This window comes from Monodon monoceros, unplaced genomic scaffold (genome assembly GCF_005190385.1).
Source record: "Monodon monoceros isolate NGI ecotype Baffin Bay Population unplaced genomic scaffold, NGI_Narwhal_1 Super_Scaffold_9, whole genome shotgun sequence".
Classification (NCBI taxonomy): Eukaryota; Metazoa; Chordata; class Mammalia; order Artiodactyla; family Monodontidae; genus Monodon; species Monodon monoceros.
In genome coordinates this window covers 31,759,705-31,784,281 of record NW_021703786.1, presented here as the reverse complement: position 1 = coordinate 31,784,281, position 24,577 = coordinate 31,759,705, and the positions used below count along the sequence as shown (strand labels likewise).

At 56.3% G+C, this 24,577-nt stretch overlaps 1 protein-coding gene across 1 annotated transcript in view; it reads right to left on the bottom strand.

Annotated features, from left to right (window-relative positions):
• SDK2 (sidekick cell adhesion molecule 2) overlaps window positions 1–24,577 on the bottom strand; it is a 262,157-nt gene that overhangs the window by 139,775 nt on the left and 97,805 nt on the right. The window contains exon 2 of the mRNA XM_029212052.1: window positions 892–1,051. Within this exon, the coding sequence (XP_029067885.1) occupies window positions 892–1,051 (160 nt within the window). The remainder of the gene's footprint in view (window positions 1–891; window positions 1,052–24,577) is intronic.

The window sequence follows — 24,577 nt, the reverse complement described above, 5'->3', positions numbered from 1 at the left end:
CCCTCCTCTCATTTGCGTTCCTGTCCCTGGTGGCAGATTTGTATCAACATCCCCAGGGCAAGACAATCTTGTTTCCCCAACAAAAGCAATTATGCACATCAGGCCTGGGGATTAATCACCAGGCACAGGGTCAGGAGCCAATAAAAAAGGCCGAGATAGGGGAATAGAAGCAGGGGGAAGGAGAACCGGGAGAAAGGCTGGAGGCTACCCGGCTTGGGGAGTAGCTGCCCCACTGCTCACCCTTCTAGTAGCAAACTTGCTCTCACTGAGACCCTGTTTTTCTCTCTCTCTCTCTCTCCCTATTCTCCCTTATCCCCACTTGGCAGTGTCCTGGGGAAGGAAGGGCAGCCCAACCCAGAGCCCAGTGCAAGGGCACAGCAGGGAGTGGAGATAAGCGCAAAGGTCCTGGGGGGGAGGTCCCACCTCCATGTCCCCCCCGAATTGCCCTCCCAAATAGAATCTGTCTGCCCCTTACAGACCCCAGGTAGCTGCATGCCCTACCCCTCTGCTGGACCCAGGCCCCTCCAATAGCTCCCCCGAGAGAGCAGGGCTCTTCTCAGTGGGGAGGGGAGGTGGGGATCTGGTCACAGCCGTGGCCACAGTCTAGCTGCTGGCAGCGGGCTCCCCTACCTCAGTCATCACCTCTGCCCCATCCACGGTTGCCTGGCCACCCAGCCATCTTCTGCTGGGGGCAGCGGGGCAGCGTCTTCTCACCCTGGGCGAGGGCGGCCTTGGCCCCCTACTTCTGTCACCCCAGCCTCCCAGCAACACTGGAGCAGGGGCTCCCCCACCAAAACCGCCACACGGCGCCCCTGCCCAGTGCCCTGGTACCCCCTCAAGACACAGCAGGACCCTGGCGGCTGGGTGGGAAGAGAGGGGCGGCACGCTTGCCTGTACTCCAGAGAGAACTTGGTCAGCTCCCTGTCGTTGTGAAGCCACTTGAACTCCAGTGGCCAGCTGCCCTCGGCCATGCACGTGAGTACCAGGCGATTCCCCTCCAGGTGCACCTGTGTTCGCACCGGCTCCGTCTTGAAGTAGGGGGCCACGTCATCTGCGGGAAACAGAGACACAACGTTGCTGGTTATCACCGGCTCACCTGCCTGCGGTTGCTCAGCTGGAGCCCTGAGGTCCCGAGGCAGACGGGGCAGGTGCAGTGGGTAACCTGCCAAGGTGACATGCCTGGGAAGAACTTGAACTCAGGTCAGTCTGACTTCAGGGCTTGTCTTCAGAGTGAGTTCTCCCCGCCACCCTCCTCCCAGACCCCACCAGGTTCACCGCCACTGCTGCCACCCCTCCGCTCCAGTACCTTCCACCTCTCTCCCCTCGGGATCCCCATCCAGTCCATACCCTTTGCTTTGGTTTCTCCTTCCAGAACAGAAGGGAGGGGGTCGACGGCGCTTACTGCATTTCAGCCAAAGGGAACATAAATACCACGAGGGAAAGGGAAACAGGGACACCTGCGCTGACAGCAGTGGCAGGTGATGGGGCTGCCCTGAATCCTGCTTCCCAAGCCTGGAGGAAACCCTGCAAAGGCATTAAGGGCAGAGTCCCTCCGGTTGGCCCCCTCCACTGCCAGCCTGCTTGATCTTCCATCCCGGGTTCTGGGCCAGCCTGCCTCGGCCTCCCCGTTCGCACACCAGGTCGCCGTCGGGGCAGAGGAAATGGCACTGCTGGGCCGTGGGTGTGGGTCCAGCGCTTGCTATGCTCCCTACCCTAATCCTGTGACCTGACTCAGTCCAGCCAAGCATGAGCGCCCCCCGCGGCTGCCCTCGACGGAGACAACGCACTCCGGATCCCGGACTTAAGGGGACCACTCAGACCAACAGCTTTGGGTGGAAATAGAGGCCTTCTGCTCTCTGGCCAGTGGGAAAAAGGGCAGAAGTGAAACAGACAAGGGGGTTGACAAAAGGACAGGGAGAGAGGGGGGAACGGGGACAGGGCCTCCAAGCCCATCATTGAGCAGACCTGCCCTTTAGGGGCTGGGCTGGGCTGGGGGAGGAGCCAGGATCTGGAGACAACACAAGGACTGAAGCACCTGCTAGGTTCTGGGCTGTTCCTGGGGCTTTAACATATGCTCATTTAATCCACACGCAAGCCCACAACCAGACAGGATCATAATCCACCTTTTAGAAAAGCGGTTAGAAACCCGCCCAGGGCAACACAGCTGGAAGGGGGGGAGCCAGCCCTGCAGGCTGAGCACCTAGAGTCCCGCACCTGCCTTGATGAAGGTGGAACGTGGATGGAGGAGAAGATGGGCTTAAGGCGAGACTTCCAGAGTTCGTGCCGCCGACGAGCCCTTGCATCTGACAGATGGAGGGAGCGAGCTCCAGAAAGCACCATTCACCGGCTCACCCACGTATCACCTGGCGCTCACAGCAGCGCTCCCGTTGTGGTAAGGGATACGGCTCGGGGACCCCACGGCCACGTGCCGCTGAAGGGGAGTCAGGTCCAGACTTGCCAGACCCAAGTGCAAGCACCTTCCACCCATCACACTGCCCCCCGAGGGGCGGGCAGTGCTCAAAGCCGGGAAGCTGTTGGAGAGCCAGGCACCCGGCGTCCCGACCTCCAGCCCCGTGGTGGGGGAGGGGTCCTGGCACCTCATTCCCATCTGTGCTCAGCCTGCGACTCCCAGCTGCCTGGGCGTGGACAAGCATTCATCTTTCCGAGTCTCAGTTTCTCCACCAGGAGACACGGGCACAGAAACAGCCACCTTGATATCTCAAGGGTTCAATAAGATAGGAATTGTGAAAATGCTAGGTCCGTGCTTGGCCCAGAGTAAATGTTCTGCAAATGTTCACTTCTTTCCCAACATCAAAGAGTGGGTATCCCCACCAGGGTGGGTGTTCCATCATCCTCGATGCCCCAGATATGCCTTGGTCCGAGTGCTAACTTTCCCCTGGGGGTCCAGAGGGTGAAAACCATAAGACACTATTCTTTTGGCCTAAGATATGGAACAAACCAAAGAAGATGAAGGGGCACGTGTCAGGAGTCGGGGAGGGGGTGACTTCAAGGGTGGCAGGGAGTGAATCAAGACGCGGCCTGGCAGGCTGGTCAGCCCACTGGGGGTGGGGGCATCGCGGCCCCTCCTGCATCACACGTTGAATCTCTGGAGCGTCAGTGGGGCCTCACCCTCAGATTTAACCAGAATTGGGCACCCTTGGTTTCCAGATAAGGTTCAGCATCTGTGACAAAGCCTCACTCTGAGCTTACACACAGACTGACAACTCAAGACAAGCCGTAACGCAGGTCTGGGGCCCAGGTCAACCTGTGGGCTGCACAGCACCCGCATCCCCTCCGTCTCCACTGGACACTGCGTGGCTGAGTCTTCCTTGAACCCCATCCCTGCTACTGACCCTCCCCTTGGGGGCCACTGGAGGGCAGGTGCAGACACGCGCAAGAGGCGCACCCTGGACCAGCCTGCCCCACCTCGTCTCTCTGTGTGACCGCGCACGTTTCCATCTCGGAGTTGACGCTACCTATTCGCAGGTCTCTCCCTCACTCTTAACGACTGTCATGTGAGCACACTGCCTTCAAGGTGGTTGAAAAGGCGCTTATTGATATGAAGAACCTAGGGGCAGAACAGGAATAAAGACGCAGACATAGAGAATGGACTTGAGGACACGGGGAGGGGGAAGGGTAAGCTGGGACGAAGTGAGAGAGTGGCATGGACTTATACATACTACCAAATGCAAAGTAGATAGCTAGTGGGAAGCAGCCGCATAGCACAGGGAGATCAGCTCGGTGCTTTGTGACCACCTAGAGGGGTGGGATGGGGAGGGTGGGAGGGAGACGCAAGAGGGAGGAGATATGGGGATATAAGTTATACGTATAGCTGATTCACTTTGTTATAAAGCAGAAACTAACACACCATTGTAAAGCAATTATACTCCAATAAAGATGTTAAAAGAAAATAAAAAGAACCCTCCGTTAGTTCCTGTCACCCCCTGTTTGTTTAAAAACAACAACGTTCCCAGCCCCCACTGATTAAATCCCTTCGAGGCGGGCCGGCTCAGAGCCAGAGCAGTCGGTGCGCGCGCGCGGGCACACGCGCTCTGCACCCAAACCCTCGCCTCCGCAACTCGGCTCCCTGGGCGATGCGCCCCCATGTCTGCATTTGCCAGGTCGTTTCTCACGCTCTCCCTGGGGTGGGGTGGGGTGCCAGTCTGGAGCCGAATGGCTTTTGCTTGGATGGGTTGATTCCAGAGGCCGCTGGAGACAGTGACTTGGGGGAAGTGGATGGGGGAGGGATGCGGTTAGCCTTTCCTGAGAACCTGCTGGGTACCCAGCTCAGAGCCGCATCCCTCATCCCAGGTTATCCTAACAAGGCAGTCTGGCAGAAGCCGAGGCTCCCCTCCCCAAGTCCCTGCTATGCGGTCATACCTCCTTTTCCTGAAAGGCTAAAGGCCCCCTCCTCTCTGGGTACAGGGATTTGGGAGTGAGGCCCTATGCAGAGCTGAGAGCCAGGGCAGGGAGTCCAGCCAGGCGGTTTTCCTGGATGGACTGGCCCTGCCCCAAAGCAAGGGGACTGGGAGTGTGTGAGCCATCGAAGGAAAGACTCTGATGGGAAAAGGATGCTGGTGGGAACAGCAGTGTGTGCGTTTGTGTCTGTGTGTGTGCGTGTCTTTGAGCGTCTGTGCCTGTGTGCATCTGTGTATGTACGCAGGTATGTGTTCACGTGTGTGTCTCTGTGTATGTCTGCATGCATATCTGACGGCATGTGTATCTGTATGTTTGAATGTGAATCTATCTCTGTGTGTGTGTGTGTGCGTGTGTGCGCGCATGTGCTTATGTGCAGGAACAGATTTCTGTGTCATGACTGCACAAATCATTGACCTTGGGCAAGTTACTTCGACTTTTTGCACCTCAGTTTCCTTAGCTGTAAATTGGGGATATATTTGTTGTGACGCTTAAATAAATTAAAAACCATAAAGTGCTTGGGGAAGTGCCTGGCGCACGCTATAGGAGAGGCAGCTGTTTTATTCTTGATCGGATATGCAGATGGGCGGATTCCCTGGAGGGAAGAGCTCATACCCTGTTGGCAGGGGCCAGCAGCTCCTCTCAACCTTAGTTCTAGGACTGTGCAGTACACAACTTGGACTACCGTACACAGCAGGCCTGCTAGCCACGTTCTCAGTGGGAAGGGATAACTGGAAATGGAGAACAGTGGACAGAATCAACACTTTGAAAACACACACACAGAGGATTTTTTTAACTAGACAAAGTGATTTGAAAGTTCACATTTTAAAAGACCACAAAAGAATAGCCAAGAGAATTCTGAAAAAGAATGGTAAGCAGAGGAGACAAGCACAGATATTGAACTCTATTATAAAGCTGCAATAATTAAAGAAGTGTGTTCTTGTCCAAATAGACTGATGAAGCAATGAACGAGAGAGTCCAGAAATATGCCCCAATATATATGGGATATTTAAGACAGGATGAAAGTAGAATTTCAGGTCAGTGGGGAATAGATCAATTATTCAACACATGGCCTTGGAAAAACCAGGATGCCATCTGGGGGAAAAAAAAAAATCAAGCGGAATCTCTTCCTCACACTTTACCTCAAAATAAATTCTAGATGGATCAATGTTTTAAACAAGAAAAATGAAATTCTAAAAGAACTAGAAAAAAATCACCGGGGTTTTAAAATATACAATCTTGGCGAATCAAAAGAATTCGCCAAGTACTTTCTAAGTACTACACAAACTCCAGAAAGTCATAAAACAGATTGATACCTTCAACTATATAAAAATCTTGCACGGAAAAAAAAATGTCCATAAACAAAAAGCAACAAATGACAAATGGGGGGAAAACATCTGCAACTTCTATCAGGGACAAAGCACTCATCTTCCTGCTATAAAAAATATTCCCATAAATCAATAAGAAAAAGATGAACAAACCAACGGAGAAACGGGCAAAGGATATGAACCGTTCACAGAAAGAATTGCAAATAACTCTGAAACATAGACAAAGATGCTGAACCTCGTGATAAGAGAAAGGCAAGGGAAACTCAATAAGACACTTTTTTTTTTTTCTATCACTTCGGCCAAGATCTGAAAGTGCGATAATACCCTGGGCTGGCCAGCCTGCGGAGACCCGGGTGTCGCACACACAGCTTTGGGGACTGTCCTTGGTACCACAACAATGCAGAACAATTTGGCGACTCTGTCGAAACTAAAAATGCACCTCCCCATCCTCCAATTCTTCAAGGAATTTCTCCTCCACACACACCCGTGCACGAGTGAAGTGACAGCACTTCATGGCAACACTATGTTTTGTAACAGCAAAAGCTCGGAAATGACCTGAATGTCTGTCAAGAGGGTGATGATGGTTAAAGAAATGATTGCTCCTCCAAACAATAGAATTCTCTATAGCGAAAGGCTCTGGAACAAATTTTGAGAGCTACTGTTAAGTGAAAAAAGCAAGGTGTAGAATGGGGTGTGTAATTTGCTACCACTTGTGCACAAGTTTGGTTTGTTTGTTTTTTCAAGGATAAAAATAGATTTGCCTGTATAGGGGCAGGCTTTTCCTAGGGGGTCACATAAGAAACTGGGCTCAATGATGCTTTAGGGAGGAGAACTGGGTGGCTGGGGGCTGGGTGGGGAGGGGTTTACTTTTTACTCTACGCTTTTTTGCAACTTTTCCATTGCGTCCCACAGGTATGGATGGCTTATTTATAATCAAATGTGTTTATTGCTTATTTATAATCAGATATGTACACACAGATGCAAACACGTATGTGACTGGGCAGGGTCAACAGTCGCGGACAGCCCTGCTGGTGATACAGGAAAGGACAGGCCTTCCGTGTGCATGGGACACGGGGGTGTGTCGTGGCTGGGGGTCCCTGACCACCAGAGCCTGAGCCTCTTGAAGGAAGAGCCGCCTTCAGAGGTGGACAAGAGGCCTCAGTCCTGGGCTTCCTTCTTGTTTCCCAGAACAGCTCAGGGGGCCCCTGGCTGACTTTTCCTCCAAATTCCCACTAAATACACTTATCGTCATGCTTCTACTCCAAGCTCCAGGCTAAACAGCCCCACACAGACGCTTATCTCAACTTCAACCTCTCCCCTCCCTTCAGCCCCCAGCACAATAATGTCATCTTTCTCTAGGGGTCCCCCCCAATCTCTCCTGGGATTTGACTTCCCAGCCAGCCCAGGCCTGGGAACCCCACCTCCCCTGGAGCCAGACCCTTGCCAGCTGGCAGTGCCAGTCACGGTGAAGACCTCCACCCACCACCAGTGCAATTAGTTGGCCAAAAGGTGTCCATCTGCCCTCCAGGGCCAGCTTCATGGGGCACCGGGCCTGGACCAGTTCCCTTCCCAGCTCTGAAACACCCCAAAGCCTCTCTCTTTTAGCAGCTCTCCCGCAGTAACTACACAGCCATCGGGAGTGTCTCTGGAAAGCTCGGGGACGGGGTGGAGGTTGGGATGCTCTCTAACTTTCTCAGCTCACCACCCCCTAGCTTCTGCACCGTCACCATTGTCCTGGATTGACCTCCATGCCCTCCTAACTGGCCCCCACTCTGGAGCTGGCTGGTGGCCACAGACCTAAGCAGGCTGGGCCCCGGGTCAGAGGAAGCAGGGGCTCTGGACAGGCCCCTCTCCACAAACCCCACTTCTCCCTACACATCTATTCCTGCTGCCTTTATTTCATACGACCTATGCAACTTCCCACACATTAAGTGCTTTATGTCCATCTCTTCAGTTAAGTGTCACGAGAACTTCTCAAGGATGGTACTACCTTTATCCCCATTTTACAGACGAGAAAGCTGACACTCAGGAACGGTTGGTCTTTTGACCTTGCCACACAGATTGGAAACCCAGATCTGGCAGGTTCTAGAGTCCTGGACCTTTCTGTAGGTGACATGGGGTTTCCTTGAGCTGTCCCACTCTTCACATCCCGACCCGTGGCCTCACGGGCGGTAAGTGAGGGATGGTAGCCTCTCTCTGGGTCGTGGCTTTGAAGCCACAAGCAGGGGCCACGCCTGTTGTGTGGCAGGGGCATTCTTACCCCAGCCTCCAATGTCACGGCCCTAAGACCAGATCGGGGGTGAGGGTGAACCAGGCAGGCTGACCGGGCATGAGTCCAGGGGATACTGGAAGGATGATGGGGCAGAACCGCCCAGGGGAGACGGGTCCACCTAGGGGTGGAGTTTTGGAGGGCTGGGCTAGTGGGGTGCAGGGAGAGAAGTCTGGGATTAAGGGAGGTCAGAGTCCACAAGATGAATAGATGTGGGCGGGAGGGGTCAAGTAAAACGAGGCAGGAGTCAGAGCCCCAGGGGCTTCTTGGGAAGGAGCCGCTGACCTGGGGCCCCCATCCCAAAGCTCTGCTCCCCACGTAAGCCCCCAGGTACCACCCTTTCCCTAGGGTCTGGCTTGAAGGTCCCAGTGGGGGAAGAGAAGAGAAACTGGGTTTAAATGCCAGTTGCTATGTCAACTAAAGTGTGACCTTGAGCAGAGTAACCTCCCGGGCCTCACTTGTCTGTCCGTGGAAGAGATTCCAACCCCTGCCCCAGAGGCAGCTGGGAGGACCAAGCAAGTGAACGTAAGTCAAATTCGGAGCTCAGCGCTTGGCACCTACGGGATGCTCTTTCTGCCCTTCAGACCCCTGGAGGTGACTGCATGGGGAGGAGATGGGGAAACGGGAGCCAGGGGCGCTATCACTGCCCCACCCGTCTCCCCTGACTCAGAGGCATCCCGCTTATAGAGCCCAGTCTCCCGAATGCCTCAAATCTGAGCCTTCTGAATCCAGCTCCCTCACGGCCACTCCAAGCTGGCTCAAGAATCAAGTCTTGCTTAGGGATGGCTGGTGAAGCCTTGAGCAAAGGTTCAGGACCTGGGTAGGAACGGCTGGAGAGCTGCAGGAGCTTTTGCATAATGTCAGCGATTCCTCTCGGGGAGCTGCCTGGGGGGGGGCTCACGAGTAGGGAGCTGTGGGACCCGGAAGATCAGCCATGCATGGGGGTGTTGGAGCCCCGCCCCCACAAGAAATGTTCGGCGTGCACACAGCAGGCAGATGCTAGCAGGCAGAGGACCCCGGGCTCCCCAGCTGTGCCCCTCCCCCTCCCCCCCCATGCCTGACACGGCCTGCTGGCTCCTGCCCACCCAGCCAGGGCCTCGAAGCCCCCCAGCCCCCTGGTCCCTCCCCTCCGGCTTCCCTTTTCCTCACTGCCTCGCCCACAAATGAGATGCTAATTTATGCCCCTTCCCTGTCTCCTGGCAGATGCCCGGTCCAGCCTCGGTGCTGCCTGCATGCCAAGTGCTTCATTAGCTAGGAAAGAAGGCTCTCTCCCGCCTTAATCTAATCCTCGCCGGTGACCTTCAGGAACCAGGGGCCTGGCGGGGGGCGACAGTCAATTATGCCTCAGCCTCCACAGCTGCTGCCGAATGGATTTCTCGCTCAGAAAAGCATGTTCAAAAAGCATCTAATGGAACGGATCATCAATTTGTTTGAATACACATCTAATCTGATTAGGGGGCGCCCAGCCACCAGGGTAGCCAGCCCAACTGAGCCCCGACACGGCCCTGGGGAATGGGGAGTGGGGCCGAGGGGCCCAGTCTGGTAAAGGGCGGGGGTGTGTCCCAAGCTCCCAGCCTCCCTCCCCCGAGCCAGCTCTGCCCGCTGCCCCTCCGAGGCTCCAGTGTGCTGTGCTCTGTAACTCTCTTCCTGCTGTCCAACTCCACGGCCCTCAGACTTTTGGGATTACGCCCCTTACAGCACGCAGGACGCACATGAGAGCCGCACGCGTGGTGACTCCCATGCTACTGTGTCAGCCACGGGAAGGTGGGGGTGGGGCTCCTTCGCTGCCCGGGTCCCAGAGCTTGGCAATGAGTCTGACATGCAGGAAGCCCCAGAGCCATGAAGGAAAAAGCCAAGTGAACTTGCGGTTGAACTCGGCCAGGTCACCTCCCTCTTGAGGGCTGACATTCCTCTATGTTCTTCCAGCTCTGGCATTGCCAGGTCTGAGCAGTAGCGTGGTTTGTGACCTGGGAGTGGGGTGACTTGGATTTGAATCCTGGCTCGGCACTCACTAGCTATGGGACCCCGGACATCTCTCTGAAACCCCTCCGCATCTCAGGGCCCTCAACGGAAAAATGGGATAATAGTGGTGCCTATCTCATAGGTCTATGGAGAGGGGAAGGGGTTCGGCCAGTGCCTGACACAACGCACCCACACAAGGGGGTTTGCTATTATTCCTCACCTTTACTTGGTGTAACCTCTGCACACCCATCTCCCAGCCGGGGCCTCCCGCCTGGACCGCACAGGTAAATTAACGCCGAAACATCCCCAGCCTTGCGTGGAAAGAAGATGGTTCTCATTTCCGATGGGTTTATTTTGCAATTAACAGAGGGGAAGGGAGCCCTGTCATACATTTCAGCTGGAGGGTTCAGAGATTAAACTTATACCATCGATTAGAATGCTTTTGCCTAATGGTGCTATTATCATTTTAGTGTATTCAGATTCATTTCAGCTACAAAAGCAGTGATAAAATGTTCCCTATCTCCTGGAATCTCTTCCAAGAAGCTCCACGATGCCGTGTGGATGACACTCATCTTCCCCTCAGTGACCCCCAGGAGGGTGACCAGCTTGGAGCGATTCTCCAGTTTCACAGCTGGGACCTAAGACCCCCAGGGATGAAGGGCTTGCCGAAGCTCAGCTTTGGGGGTCAGCTGCCTGGCCAAGCCCACGGAGACTTGTCCCACATGGCATCTGTCACTCCCCCAGCTGATTCTCTTGAAGATTCCCTAGCAGGTGAGTTCTCTCCATCCCGTGGGTACCACTCTCAGCCTGTCCTCTAAGCTCTGGTGATGGAGAAACGTCCGCCACCCACTGGCCTGGAAAAGCCGAGGGCAAGGGCTGGTAGGCTCGGGGATGCTTCCAAGAGCCCAAAGCCTGGGGATCCCCAGTGTCTACCTTGGCCAGCGATGACCCCACCGGACACAGGGCACAGAGGGCTGTGCGAAGAGAGTGGACAGCGTTCCCAAGCTTCAGGTGGCACGCTTCCCAAGGGTAACCCCCTTTTCTGCCTCTTTCCCACCCTTGAGAAAGGCCATGCCCTCCAGAAAGATGGTGCTCCGGGCCTGAGGAAGGGGAGACAGGGAGTGAGGGAAGCTGGTGGAAAATGTGACTTAGTATCAGCACCAACTTCCTGGGTGGGCAGCTGGCCTCACCACCCCCAGATGGGTGCTATCAGTGGCTCTTCCCCACCTCCCCTTCCCTGGGTCAGGTGGGCAGCTCAGCCTTGGGAGAAGGGAAGAGAAGGGGACGTGTTTGTTGCAGGCCTAATGTGCGCCGATCTGCCTGTGTTTTCTCTTTTAATCCTCCCCGCCACCTCGGGGGGGAGTTATGATTCCTGCCCTTTTATTTCTCTCATCGGAAGCTCAGAGGAGACGGGTCACCCGAGAGTCAGAGCCGGGTTTCAAACCCACAGCCACCCGCCCTCCTGCAAGGCCTCTGAGGTCAGCGCTGCGCCTGGATCACAGGGAAGGAGTGTGCGGCTGGGCCTGTGGGGAGGCTGCGAGATGGAGCTGCCATCGCCAGGAAGAGCACACATTCATCAGGCTGGTGACCCCAGTGTACCGGCGCTTTGTGGCGTGTAACAAAGACTGCGGAGCAGAAAATTGGAGTTCAATTTGCCATCCATCCCGTGCAGCGCTCAGCCCGTTCCAGTCCCTGGCAGGCACCTCTGCGCTTCATCATAAATAATAACACCACACAGCTCGATGGCCCTTTCAGCAGTTATAGGCGCCGAGCAATTTACAAGCTGGATGATACACAGAAGCCCGCTCGCGCCTGCCGGCACACACGGCCCCTCCCCAGCCACTGCACGGGCACTCATGCCGCCCTCCTTTCCAGCTGCCACCACCTGGGGGCCGTGCCCAATCGGAGGGAAACAGGCCCTGGTGCAGCCCTGACTGCCTTCCTTACTGGCCCTGGTCACTGGCAGAAAGCCCCCCAGGCCTGGCAGGGACCGAGTCCTTGCTGCCCCTGCCGGACCAGGAGGAGGTGCCACTGTCTCTCTCTTTCCTCCTGTTTTAGAAAGAGTTTCTGGATCTCTGACCTGGCCTGCCTTTGCCATCACACAAAGTCCCATTTCTCGCCTCTGAACCTCACAGGGCGGGGGTGGTAGTGGTGGTACAGCAGTCATTGAGACCCAGCCCTTCAACCTCCCACTTAGCAGGCGAGATGCCCAGGGGCCCACGTTAGCTGCCGCGCTGAGACCAAGCCCAGGGCTCGGGCGCCCAGTCACCACCTGGGACAGCCACGTGGAGGCAGCCATACCCAGGGGCCGGGGCAGACCTGCCGGCTTCCTCTGAGCAGGCCTGGGGACTTTCCAGCAGGCAGGGGCTTTGGGGTGGAGTATGCAGGGGGCTCGGGCCACATTTCTCCATCTTCCCATCAAAGAGTGCACATGTACGAGTCAATGCGTATGAAACATCCGGAAGAGATAAATACATAGACAGGACAGAGATTGGCGGCTGCCAGGTGGTCGGGAGAAGGGGGATGGGGAGTGACTGCTTGATGGGTACAGGGTGTCCTTCTGGGGAGATGAAAATGTTCTGGAATTAAGTAGAGATGCTGGCTGTACCACATTGCAAAGGTACTCAGTGCAAAAGAACTGTTCACTTGAAAGCCATTGATTTTACAATATAAGTCTTATTTCAGTTGAGAAAAAAACAAGTAAATCTGGTGACAAGGTCTCTCCCTGTCCCCCTACCTCCACTCACCCCCCTCCAGTCCTGCCCCTCCCCACTCTCTGCCCCCAGCCCCATATGCTCCTTAGCGGTGAGGGCAGGGAGAAGTTCTAACAGCTCTTTCACATCCTAAGAGGTCACCTGGCTCTTGTCTTCACCTCCTCCCTGCCCTCCGCTGATGGGATGCTCAGGGCCCCTCCCAATTCGGGCGAGGGGCCCACTCTGCAGGTTACGGAGGATGGGCTGGGTTTCTAAGCAGTCTCACGGGCACAGGGCTAGAAGCCCATCCTGGTTCCAAGTGAACGCCCTCCCCGGCTGCTGCCCAAGTTGACAGGCTGTTTGAATGAGGGAAGGGAGACTTCCCTGGCGGTCCAGTGGTTAAGACTCTGCGCTTCCAGGGCAGGGGGTGCGGGTTTGATCCCTGGTCGGGGAACTAAGATCCCAAACGCCGCGTGGTGCAGCCAAAATATTTAAAAAAAGAAAAAGAAAAAAAAAGAATGAGGGCAGAAAGCCTCAGCTTTGCAGGTGGATCATGGGGTCCCCTCTCTGTGCTTCCTCAGCGCACGAGGAGAGTCCTGCGTCACTCCCCTTGCCAGGTCTTGGTAGGATTCGCTGGGATAGAACTTAAAAGACCAGGATCCCAGGCCTGGCTGAGGGTTCACCCTATGGGGTCTGGTGAGGATCTTGCGCTCTGCTCCGGGCCTCAGGTGCATTTTCTTATTCTCACCACACAGCAACGTGGGGTAGGATTCACCGTCCCGTGGTCCAGAGCGGGATGGCGTCTGGCAGGGTTGAGTCCCTCCCACGTCTGGTGCCTGGGAAGTGGCCGGGGTGGAGTTACGGATAAACACCACAAGTCAGCTTTCTCGATGCTCCCACCAAACCCAGGGTCACCAAAAGCCAACCTGGAGTGTGAACTCAGGAGGAGAAGGGGAGGTAGCAAACTCAGCCCAAGATGTGGGCGGGTGGGTGGCCCCAAGTGCAGGGGGGATGAGGCCGAACTTCACGAGGGTGTCCTGACCCCGGTCCCAGGCTGCAGATGCCCCCGCTGCCCGCCCGGCCCTGGCTTGGCCGCCTCGGCTCACGTGCCCTGGTGGCAGGTGGCCTTTCCGGACAGCAGCCTGGCCGCCGGCTTGGAGAAGCAGAGGGAACCCACTGAAAGGAGGGGGGTGGTGGGGAGGGGCAGAGACAGGTGGCAGTGTCCCCACCCTGCTCCGGAGGCTGCATTCATAATCCTTGTCCGGGAGCCAGCCGGGACTCCCCATCCTGCCTCTTCATTCTGTCACTCTGAAAACCCAGAGCCCATCTGTGGTGTGTGAAAGGTGGCCAAGCCAGAGGCTGCAGGAGGGGTCTCCGGTAGCTGCTCACCGCTGTTGATCCCCTGACCGTTACCCACCCAGGGAGGTTAGGGGGCCTCCTCTCCGCTCAGCGGCTCCCCTTCCTTCTCTCGCTCCTTATGCCGTGTCCCCAGATCTAACCGGGCTCCCCAGCCCTCTCCAGAGAAGCCTGGGCCTGGCAGCTGATGCCGACGGCAAATGAGAGAGACGGAGACCCAGGGAATTCATACTAATGACAGACACGCCAGGTTGACCAAGAGCATCTCCACGGGTGCCGCGGTTCACGTCAAAATGGGGTTTATGTTCCTGGCGCTGGGCCCCAGCCCTCCTGTGTGCGGGGGGCGAGGAAGGAGGTGGCTGCTGGGGCTGGACATCAGACAGAGCCCTGGGCTGCAGGCCAGCCCATCCCCCTCTGACCCCAACAGACGAGCGCCCATGGCCTCCCACTGGCTCCACACACCCCAAGCGGGGAGCACCCGTACAACTTGCCTAGTCCAGCCCCTTTTGTTGGCAGACGGGGAAACTGAGGACGAGGGGTTTCAAGGAGGATTCGAGCCTAGCTTTTCTGACACCAAGTCACCCTGTCTCACTTGATAGCTCTTGGTCTCATCTCTCCCATCTATAAAATTGGCACAAGGGCTTAACAGATGTCCACTGCTGTCTTCCAAGTCTGGCCACCTCGCTCCTTGATGGAGCGAGGTCTGGGTGCCACGGAATGGTCTTCGTGGATTCCTGCTATACCCCCGGTTATGGTTGTACTATGTTCCCCCAAAGATATACTGAAGTCCTAACCCTGGTACCCGTGATTATAAGCTTATTGGGAAATACAGTCTTTGCAGATGTGATCAAGTGAAGATGAGGTGGTCAGAGCAGGTCCTAATTGAATATGACTGATGCACAGAGCGAGAGACATGGGGGAAGATGACCATGTGATGCCAAAGGCAGAGACTGGAGGAAAGCCTCGACGAGTCAAGGAATGCTGACAACACCAGGAACTGGAAGAGGGAAGGAAGGGGTCTCCCATGCAGCCTTTAGAGAGAGCGCGGCCTCCAGAACTGTGACGCAAAACCTGCTGTTGTATTAAAGCCACCTAGTTAGTGGCACTTGGTTATGACAGCCCCGAGAGCCTGATGCACCCCCTCAAAGTGACCCCCCAAAAGCCAGCATCGAGCGGAGCCCCCTGCTCTATGGAGGTTTCACAGATGCTTCCCCCCAGTAGAAGTGAGCCCCCCTTTTGTGTTCACTGAGCCACCACAGGAACCCTCAGGGGTCCCCGCATCTTCTGAATGCCCCGACTGGACTCCAAGCTGTGAGGGGACACATCTCAGTCATTTTTGTGCCCTCGGTCCCTTCCCTGGCTGCTTGCACAGAGTAGGAACTCAATACCGAATGAAGAAAGAGTGAAAGGAATTCTCGTTTCCAGAGGCTTCTGTTATGATCTCTGACCGCCTCGCCCCCGACCGATCGCTGCCCAGACTCACTGGTCACCTCTGATGGGCAGTCCTCAACATGCCCTCCTGACCCCAGCCTCATGCCAGCTGCTCTGCCCTGGGGCCCAGCTCCGCTAATGGTGACTGACGACACCCCACGTGCCAGGGAGCTCACGGCAGCCAGGATTGGCATGTTGGCAGAAGGCACCTGAGTGATGGATGACCTCACACAGCCTTTTCCAATTCATTCCCCAGAAGCCAAGGCTTTCTGGGAAGCAGAGCAGAGCGGCCGCTCCACCGCCCAGCCATGCACACGGCCAGCCCCCTTCCTAGGACCGAAGCCCCCGCCTTCCCCCGGCCATTGGGGCACAGCCAACTAGACGATATTTAGCTTTCCCGGGCTCAGAAAGTAGATGAGATGCTCCTTGCACTCCCCCTTTTCCTGTAGGGACCCGCCATCCAGAGACAGCGATCTGGGAATCGTACCCTTACTGCCCTCTCTCCTCTGGCTCGGCTGGAGAAGTGACCCCCAGCCAGGGTCCCACACCCCCGAAGCCAGCCTCTGTCCTTGGTTATGAGGACCAGGTGTCCCCATGCTCTGTGTGTGTGATCCCTGAGCCCAGGTAGGTACGACTGTCCATTGTACAGATAGGAAAACTGATGCTCCAATTCATGAAGTGTCTTAGCCCAGGCTACACAGATGGTCAGTGTGGGCACTAGGATCGGAACACAAGGCTGTCTGTCCCCAAAGTCCATGCTCCTTCCACCGTGACACCTGAAGTGGGCTGCAAAGGCGAGGTAGCCACCTCGGGGTGCTCTGTCCTCGACCACCCACGAGTCCCAGGGAGGCAGGGACAAGAGTTCCATGAGCACATCGTTCCCGTGGACACAGGCTTGCCCGAGGTCCCAAGGGAAAGGTCAAGGTCAGGCCCCCAGCCCCCCAGGGCCAAACCATCACACACGGCACGTGGTTGGGGCGATTGAGTTCCACTTCCCCAGGACTTGTGTGACCTTGGGCAACCTGGGCTAGGTCTCCTGGCCTCAGTTTCCCTTTAGGTCACGGCCAGGCTCATCTCTGCCCATCCCCCCCTGGGGTGCCAAGGAGGAAGCAAGGGATGGCACTTGAGGCAAGAACTGAGGATGGGTGAGGGTCCTGTTGCTAGAATGGGGAGCTGATGTAAGAAGGTGAGCTCCAGAAGCCGTCCTCAAAGGGCCAAGGCCAGGAGGGTCCCAGGAGACCTCTGCTCCCTGTCCGGCCACGCTCGGGCGTGGGGACCAGTGGGCAACCTGGGAGTCGTGCTTTGGCAGTGGGCAAACCCAGCATGGGAAAGGGAGGCATTGACGGGAAGGTTTCAAGTTACGGGAAAGGACAATAAATTAAAATAATCGGGCTGTTTGGCTGGTGACAATGGATAAAACATGTGGTCCAAAAAAGCCCCGTGTGAGACTGTCACAGGGATGAATGAGAAGGCGGGATCGGGAGAGAGCAGGGAAGAGGCTCACGGAGGCCGAGGAAGCTGAGGAGGTGGTGGGGGCCTGGCTGGGCCTCCTGACCTTCCTGTCATCCCTCCTCCGCCTCTCCTGACTCTCCGCTCCCCCTTGCCTTCCCTCAAAGGAGCACGCTCAGCATCAGGCCCAGAGCCTTCTCTCCAGACACCAGGTCCTGCACTGGCCCCTCCATCCCCATTGACGGCCCCCACCCTCCTCCCTAGAGTTTCTGTGCCTTGGACGTATATCTCACACAAATGCCCGTGGCCCTCAGTCATAATATAAGGTACACATTTCATTCATTCAGTCATTCACTCAACTCCCTCATTCAGCAACTGTTTTTTTTTAAGCACCTACTATGTGCTGGGAGATGACACGGTGAACCGGAAGAAAACCGCTGTCTTCCAGCTGCTCACAGGCTCACAGGGAGATGGATGAGCCCTGTGACCGTGGAGGGACGCCCGTGACACATCAGGCCCACGGTGCAGGCACAGCTCGCCCCCCAGGCCTGGAGGGACCATCAGGAAAGGCGGTCCCAGCAGCATCCTAAAGGATGTGCACCAGGTGGGGGCTGTCATGCGCAGCGGGTGCCACGTGTGCAAAAGCCAGGAAGCGTGAGAGAATAGTGGCTTCTGGGAACTTCAGGTGTTCCCGGACGGCGGGGATGGAGAGTGCAGGGTTGCGGCTGCAGGGCCGGGGGAGGCTAGCTGGCCCAGCGGCCATGGGTGCAGGCCACTGCAGAGTGAACTTGGATTCAAGCCCTGGCTTCTCCAATTAGGAGCTGCACGACCTTGGGCAAATCACTTAGTCCCTTTGAGTTGATTTCCTCATTTAAGGAGAAGGAGGTGGAGATAATAGTGCCTGTCTCATAGAAGTGGGACAAGGAAAAAATGGGAAAATGCAGAGGTATCTCCTAGCTGGGTTTTTGAATAAATGAATGGGGAGGGTTGAGGTTCCAGAGAATAAAGGGCTTATCAATTGTGCTCAGGAGTTTGGATGTCATCCTGAGGGCGGTGGAGAGGCACTGGCGTTTCTGAGTGTGTGTGCGTGTGTGCGTGCACGTATGTTCGTGCCCGTGCATCCTGGGGGCTTGTTGGGGTGGTAGGATCAGCCCAAGCTCCATCTCCCGCCTCTCCCAATTCTAGTCAGTTTTGTTCCCTGCTTCCCAGAGGAGAGGACGGTCTTGAACGACCCTTGATGAGGATGGAATAAAGGACCTGCACCTTCTCAGCCCAGACAGTCTCAAGGTCATGACTCATCTCACTGACCCTTCTGCGCAGTGAACACCAATTACGGCCCTGGAACACAAAGACATGGCCACACCCGGAGGCCCTTCAGGCCGGCTGGAGAGGTGGCATTCAAACGGGTGAGGCATCTTGGAGCACAGCCTACCTCAGCCCTGGGGACCAGGTGCCGTGGGTCCTGGGGACAGAGGGGGCTGCCGAGGATCAGTGGGGCCGTCAGGGCGATCCTTGTGAGTCACTGTCTCATGGATTAATCCAGTGGCTCTGGACTGTCAGCTCCGCACGGGCCTCCATGTGACACACTGGGACAGAGTGGGGACCAAGACCGTGCAGTCTTGGAGTTCATGAAGTGACACTGGCAGTTTCCTCTGCTCCTCCTGCAGTGCGGCGGGAGGGGCAGGGATGGAAGATGAGAGCAGATGCCAGATGTCCATGGTGCAGGGGCTGCTGTTGGAGAGTCCAGGGAGAGAGGATCTCCAGGGAGAGAGGATCTCCGGGGAGCAATACCTCCTTCTGGAGACTTCACTTTTTCTTTTTAATTTTTAAAAATGTATTTATTTATTATTATTATTATTATTTGGCTGCGTTGGGTCTTCGTTGCTGCACGCGGGCTTTCTCTAGTTGCGGCGAGCCGGGGCTACTCTTCGTTGTGGTGCCCAGGCTTCTTATTGCGGTGGCTTCTCTTGTCGTGGAGCACAGGCTGTAGGCATGCCAGCTTCAGTAGTTGCAGCACGTGGGCTCAGTAGTTGTGGCACACGGGCTTAGTTGCTCCATGGCATGTGGGATTTTCCAGGACCAGGGATCGAACTCGTGTCCCCTGCATTGGCAGGCCAATTCTTAACCGCTGCGCCACCAGGGAGGTCCCTGGAGACTTCACTTAAATCTTTCAGTCCCGGCGAGAAAGTATTTCCCTGTCCAGGGAGAGAGAGATGATGCTGAGCTGAGAGGAGGTGGTTTAGCTTGGACCCTGGTGGTGGTGAAACCGAGCAGGACCCTGTGGGCCTCCTGGGCACGGAAGTCTTTCGTATCCCCCATTCCTTGTTTGTAGGCAACAGACTCCAGCCTTCGTGACCCTCCCTGAATCCCAAAGGGCAGATCAGAACGGTTGCTAATCGGGAAGGGAGGGGATGCAGAGACAAGGGAGGGGCAGTCAAGAAACGACAGTGCAGCCTTGGGGCAGGGTCCTGGTTCCACCTCAAGGGATACACATAACAGTATCTTTGAGCTCTTTACAGAACTAAAACCCCCAACTAATGGAAGATGTCAGCATTCTTCATTCCAAAGAAGACCACCTGAGGCCAGAGTAAAGGAGTACAGGCCCTGCACACATCCTAATTTTATCAGCACCCCCACCCTTGAACCATTGCTATAAAACTCCTCACCAAATCCTGCCAGGTTGGGACACACAGTCTTTGAGGCAGGAGCCCGCTGTGTCCCCACTTTGCCTGGCGGAACAATAACGCTATTCTTTTCTACTTCTCCCAAAACTCTGTCTCTGAGATTCGATTCGGCACCGGTACACAGAGGCCGAGTCTTCGGCATCAGTGACGGTCGGGGTGGAGAGAAGCATGGGGACGTGGAGGCAGGATGGAGACGGTCCTTCTTAGACTGTGGGGCTTGTCCGAGGGAGAAGGTCAGTGGTGATGGTTCCTAAGACCCGAACCCTGGAGCAGGCGCTGCTTTGGGGGAGAGACGCTGAGTCTAGTTTTAGGTGCGTGTGGATATCCAGGTGGATTTCCAAGTCTGGGACCCAGAGCCGGAGAAGGGTCACGGAGCACACACGGGACAGGAAGGGGAGAGCGATGAGGAAAGGGTTCTGACCCCTGCTGGGCACAGCTCCGAAGCCTCAGGGGGCTATGCACCCATTCTGGGTCCTGACGCCCACCTGATGGTCTGTGCACACACCGAGAACGCACTAACTCGTATTAAGTGCCTGCCTTGTGCCAGGTTGTCCCAGGGGCCTCAGGTGCACATCTCAACAAATCTGCACAGCAAACGCAGCCATGCAGTGAGGTTGAGGATCTGTCCGAGACCACGGGGGTGTGACCATCCGAGGAGGGATTCACACCCAAGTCTGGGCAAGTCCAACGCCCAGTCGCTTGTCCCAAGGAAACCTCCCCCCATCGTTAAGCTCCAGTTGAACAGGGAGCTGCCTGAATTGTGTTCTCCCAGTAGAGTTTAAGAATCAGGAGGGTGTAACACAGCAGGGCTTAGGGGGTCACAACCCCAGGACCCCCAGCTGCCGGGTACATATGGCACCACCCCTCTGCTTCCAGGAAGAGGCCACAGGGGCGGCCAGAGAAAGGATCCCAGCGGGGATGGCAGGGGAACCTCTGCCTCCCTCCCCCCCCCCCCCCCCCCCCCCGCAGTCCTGCCCCTCCTCCCCCTATGGCCATGTCCGCCCATCCGCCATCCCGCTCCCACCCTCTGCTGACTCTTGGACACCACAGAGCCACCATCCGCAACGGCAGATCCATCTCTCCATGGCTCATCCACTCAAAACACATCATTTATCCCCTCAAGGTCGAAGTGTTTATTTCCGGGTGAGAAGAGGGCTAAGAGAAGAGTCCCTCTGGCCGTGCCCCGTCCCAGATAACATATGGACCAATCAGTACATCCGTCTGCTTTGCACTGAGGCACAGATACAGAGGGGCAGCAGGAGGAGCTGCCTTGCCCCTGCAGCTCTGCCTCTTTTGGAGTCCCTGAACTCTCCCCGACTTCTGCAGCTCCCTTGGGTGGCTCGCATGGGCCTCGATTATTTTCTCTGCTCTCTTTCTTGAGTCTTCTTAAACAATTTTGAGGCTTCTGTAAACATCTTTTGGGAGACTTGACTCTCTTTTTATTCCTAAGGAGAAAATATTTCTCTGCCCAGAAGAAAGGTGATTCTGGGGAGAGAGTGGGTGGATTAGCTTGTATTGAAAAGCGCTTATGAGCGGGCACCAGGGCGCCCTGTTAATGAGTGGCCAGCATGGAAGCAGGTGAAGTGTAGCAGAGGGAAGACGGGGCTGGATGCTGAGAGGTTGCCTTTGGCCCGTCGCCACTGCCTGGAGCCGGGAGACTTTGGAAAATCCACACCACCCCTCCAGGCCTCAATTTTCTGGTCTGAAATGGAGGGTGGTATGATCATTCAACAGGATAGGGTAGGGAGCTGGCCTAGAGAAGGCTTTTAATACATGAGAGCTAGTTGGGTTGGTGTACTGGGTTGAACAGGGTCCCCCTTGCACCCAAATTCATGTCTACCAGGAACCTCAGAATCTGACCTTAACTTGGAAATAGAGTCTTTGCAGATGGAATTAGTTAAGATGAGGTCCTACTGGATTAGGGTGGGGCTTGAATCCAATGCCCGGTGTCCTTATAAGACCATAAGAAGAAGGGCATGTGAAGATGGAGGCAGAGATGGGAGCTGTGTGTCCAGAAGCCAAGAAACGTGAAGGATTGCTGGCCGCGACCAGAAGCGGGGGAGAGAGGCCTGGAACAGACTCTCCCTCAGAACCTCCTGAAGAAATCAACCCTGCTGACCCCTTGATTTGGGACTTCTGCCTCCAGAACTGTGAGAAAATAAATCTCTATTGTTTTAAGCCAGAAACTTTGTGGTAATTCGTTACGGCAGCCACAAGAAACAAATGCAGCTGGGGATAAGATAGGAGAGGAACTCTCTTAATGCTGGACCCATTCCCGTCTGCCTGCGGGGTTGAGCGGAGCTCTGTATGGAGGGGGAGGGGGAGGGGGAGACCCCGTCCTTCCCCTGCCTCACGTTCCAGGTTGGACCATTGCTTGAAGACAAGGGAGGCACAAGATTCTTTATGCTTTGCTCCTGCTTATTTCATCTCTGGCGTGCTTACTCTTTTCCCCAGGATCCACGGAAGACCAACAACCCAATAAACAGGTGCAGGGGCTGTAGGCGCGGGTCGGGTCTGGTCGGGGTGGGACATGGGGGACAAGGATGGGCACCGTGGTCTCTGGCGGGGATGCCAGGGCAAACAATACTACTAACTGCGCTGCAGAACTGGGAGAACTCTACAAGCTTGCAGAGACCCGAGTTCAGCTTTGGGTCTTTTGACCTTTAGAGCCTGGAGGCTCATCAAATCGGGTTGATTCATTCAGGCAAGAGATGAGGGTGAAAGATCTGGGAGGCATCAGCATCCACGCGACAGCCGACAGTGGAAAAGTGGATGTTCTCACCAAGGGAAAAGCGCCATCACCCAGCTCACTCCTCAATTCAGGGATTTCCAATCAAGTGTCCTGCTATATTTCCTTCCACGGTACCCTATCGCCTATAGGATAAAATACTCCCTAACAAGGAGTACAAAACCCTTTTTGTCACTGAACCAGACACTCGATGGGTGTTCTGGAAATACTGGTGAAACAGAACCCAGCAACTGTGGTTTCCTACCCAACCGCCCAGCCTTACCCCTGGGTCTCTGCTCCTGTCAAGCCACCGCATGGTCCCCCCACCAACCTCCCCCGGGCACTACGACCTGAACCCCATGGCAGGTAAGATGCACACCTCCATCTCTGCACTGTCACCTCCATTGGGTCGCCTTCGAATGATCTCATTATGCATTTCTCTCTGTCTAGACCAGGAGTTCTCAACCAGGGGGGCCCACCTTCCCAGGGGACACTTGGCGACGTCTGGAGATATTTTTGGTTGTCACAACTGCAGTGGGTGGGTAGTGCTATCAGGATCTAGTGGGTAGAACCAGGGATGCGGCGATACATCTTACAATATAACATGTAGGAGAGCCTCTACAGCAAAGAATGACGCGGCTCAAAACGTCAATGGTGAGACGTCCTGGGCCAGACTCGGGCTGGTTCCACATCCATGTGTTCCCGTGCTCCAGGGCCTGCCTGGGTGCCCACCACATCCTAGGCCCTCAGCACACGCTAGCGGAGAAAATGGCCCCACAGTGAAACCAATCACTTCTCCAAATGGGAGGCCACAGAGGAAGGATGCTGGAGGCCATCTCCAGCCCCAGAATCAGGTGCCGGGGAAGAAGGCCGCTGAGAGCCCAGCCTTCAGAGAGAAGCTGCGGCTTCCAGGAGCCAGGGCAGATGCCACCAATCTCGCTAACAAGTTGCCAGGGCTGGGATGATGCTGCCAGACAATGAAATTGCCCTTCTTACCCACAAGGACTGCCAGGATGATGAGACAACAGGCCTGTTAATTAGGCTGTGATGGCAGCCACAGAGGGCACGGTTTTGTCGAGGGAAGAGGGGGCTGGGGGCTCTCGTCCCACTGGAGACGGAGCCTGAGGCTGGGCTTTGTTGCTTTCCAGAGAGGGAGGACGGCTGCCTGTCGCCAGAGCTGCAGCCCGGGGTGGGGTCGGAGGCCCGTCTCCAGTCCCAGGCTTCCCCAGCCCAGGGGACTCTCTGTGGCCTCAAGCCCAGCGGTTGGCCCGGAGGAGCACTCAATCAAGGCATTTAATAAAGAGGAGTGTGAACATCAGAGGGCCTCTTCTCCCCGCTCAGGCTCCACCTCTGGTGCCCTCGCCAGCCATCTCCCTGGATGCCCCGTCCGGCTCTCGCCTTTCTTGGGGACACTCCCTCCGGGTAACACTTGTGCCCCAGCCAGACACAGGCAGAGCAGCACGCGGCCACGCCAGACCCAGAGAGGTCCTCCTTTCCGGGTCCCCTTGAGTTGGTGGTACTGATGGGGACGTGCCAGCCACCACATCCCAAACCCACTTCCTCAGCATTCCTGGTCCTGCAGTCCCTCGGATGCAGGCAGGCGAGCACATCTCCCGGCAGCCTGTCGGGTCATCGGGCAGTGGCCGGTGACACAGGTGTGTGTCCCAGCAAGAGTGTAAACAGTCCGGGAAACCCCAGGTCCCTGGACACAGGTCCCAAGGCCCTCTAGGCCTCGCCCTGGCTCCGGCTCCACCCCGGTTCCCACGGTCATATCCACCGGGGCTTCCCTCCACTTACAAAACTCCCTCTCCAAGGCACTCTGTGCCGCAGCGTGGGCTCACCCAGCTACAGGCGCGTCGGGGCCACAGACCCGCCCCTACAGGCGCCGACTGGCACCTTCTCTGCAGACGCCACCGTCCCCGCTGGGGCACCTGTCGCCAGCAGGTACCGCCGTGGCCCCCGCCTCCTCCAGCCTGCCCTCCAGCTCCTGCAAGGAAGTGCCTCTTTTTGAGACTCTGCCCCAGGAGAAGGGTCAGTATTGCTAATGCCTTTTCTCCCCCATCTGTTGTGACTGTTTACACTCCACTTGCTAATTAGAGACTAATTAACTGGTGCTGAAATTCTTCACTTTCCAAACACAACACAGCAGCAGGAAGAGCACAGCGACACCGGCCACATCTGCGCCTCTGCCTGGAGCCGAGGCGCCATTCTGTTCCTCCCGCTCCCCCCCCCCCCCCCCCCCCCCCCCCCCCCCCCCCCCC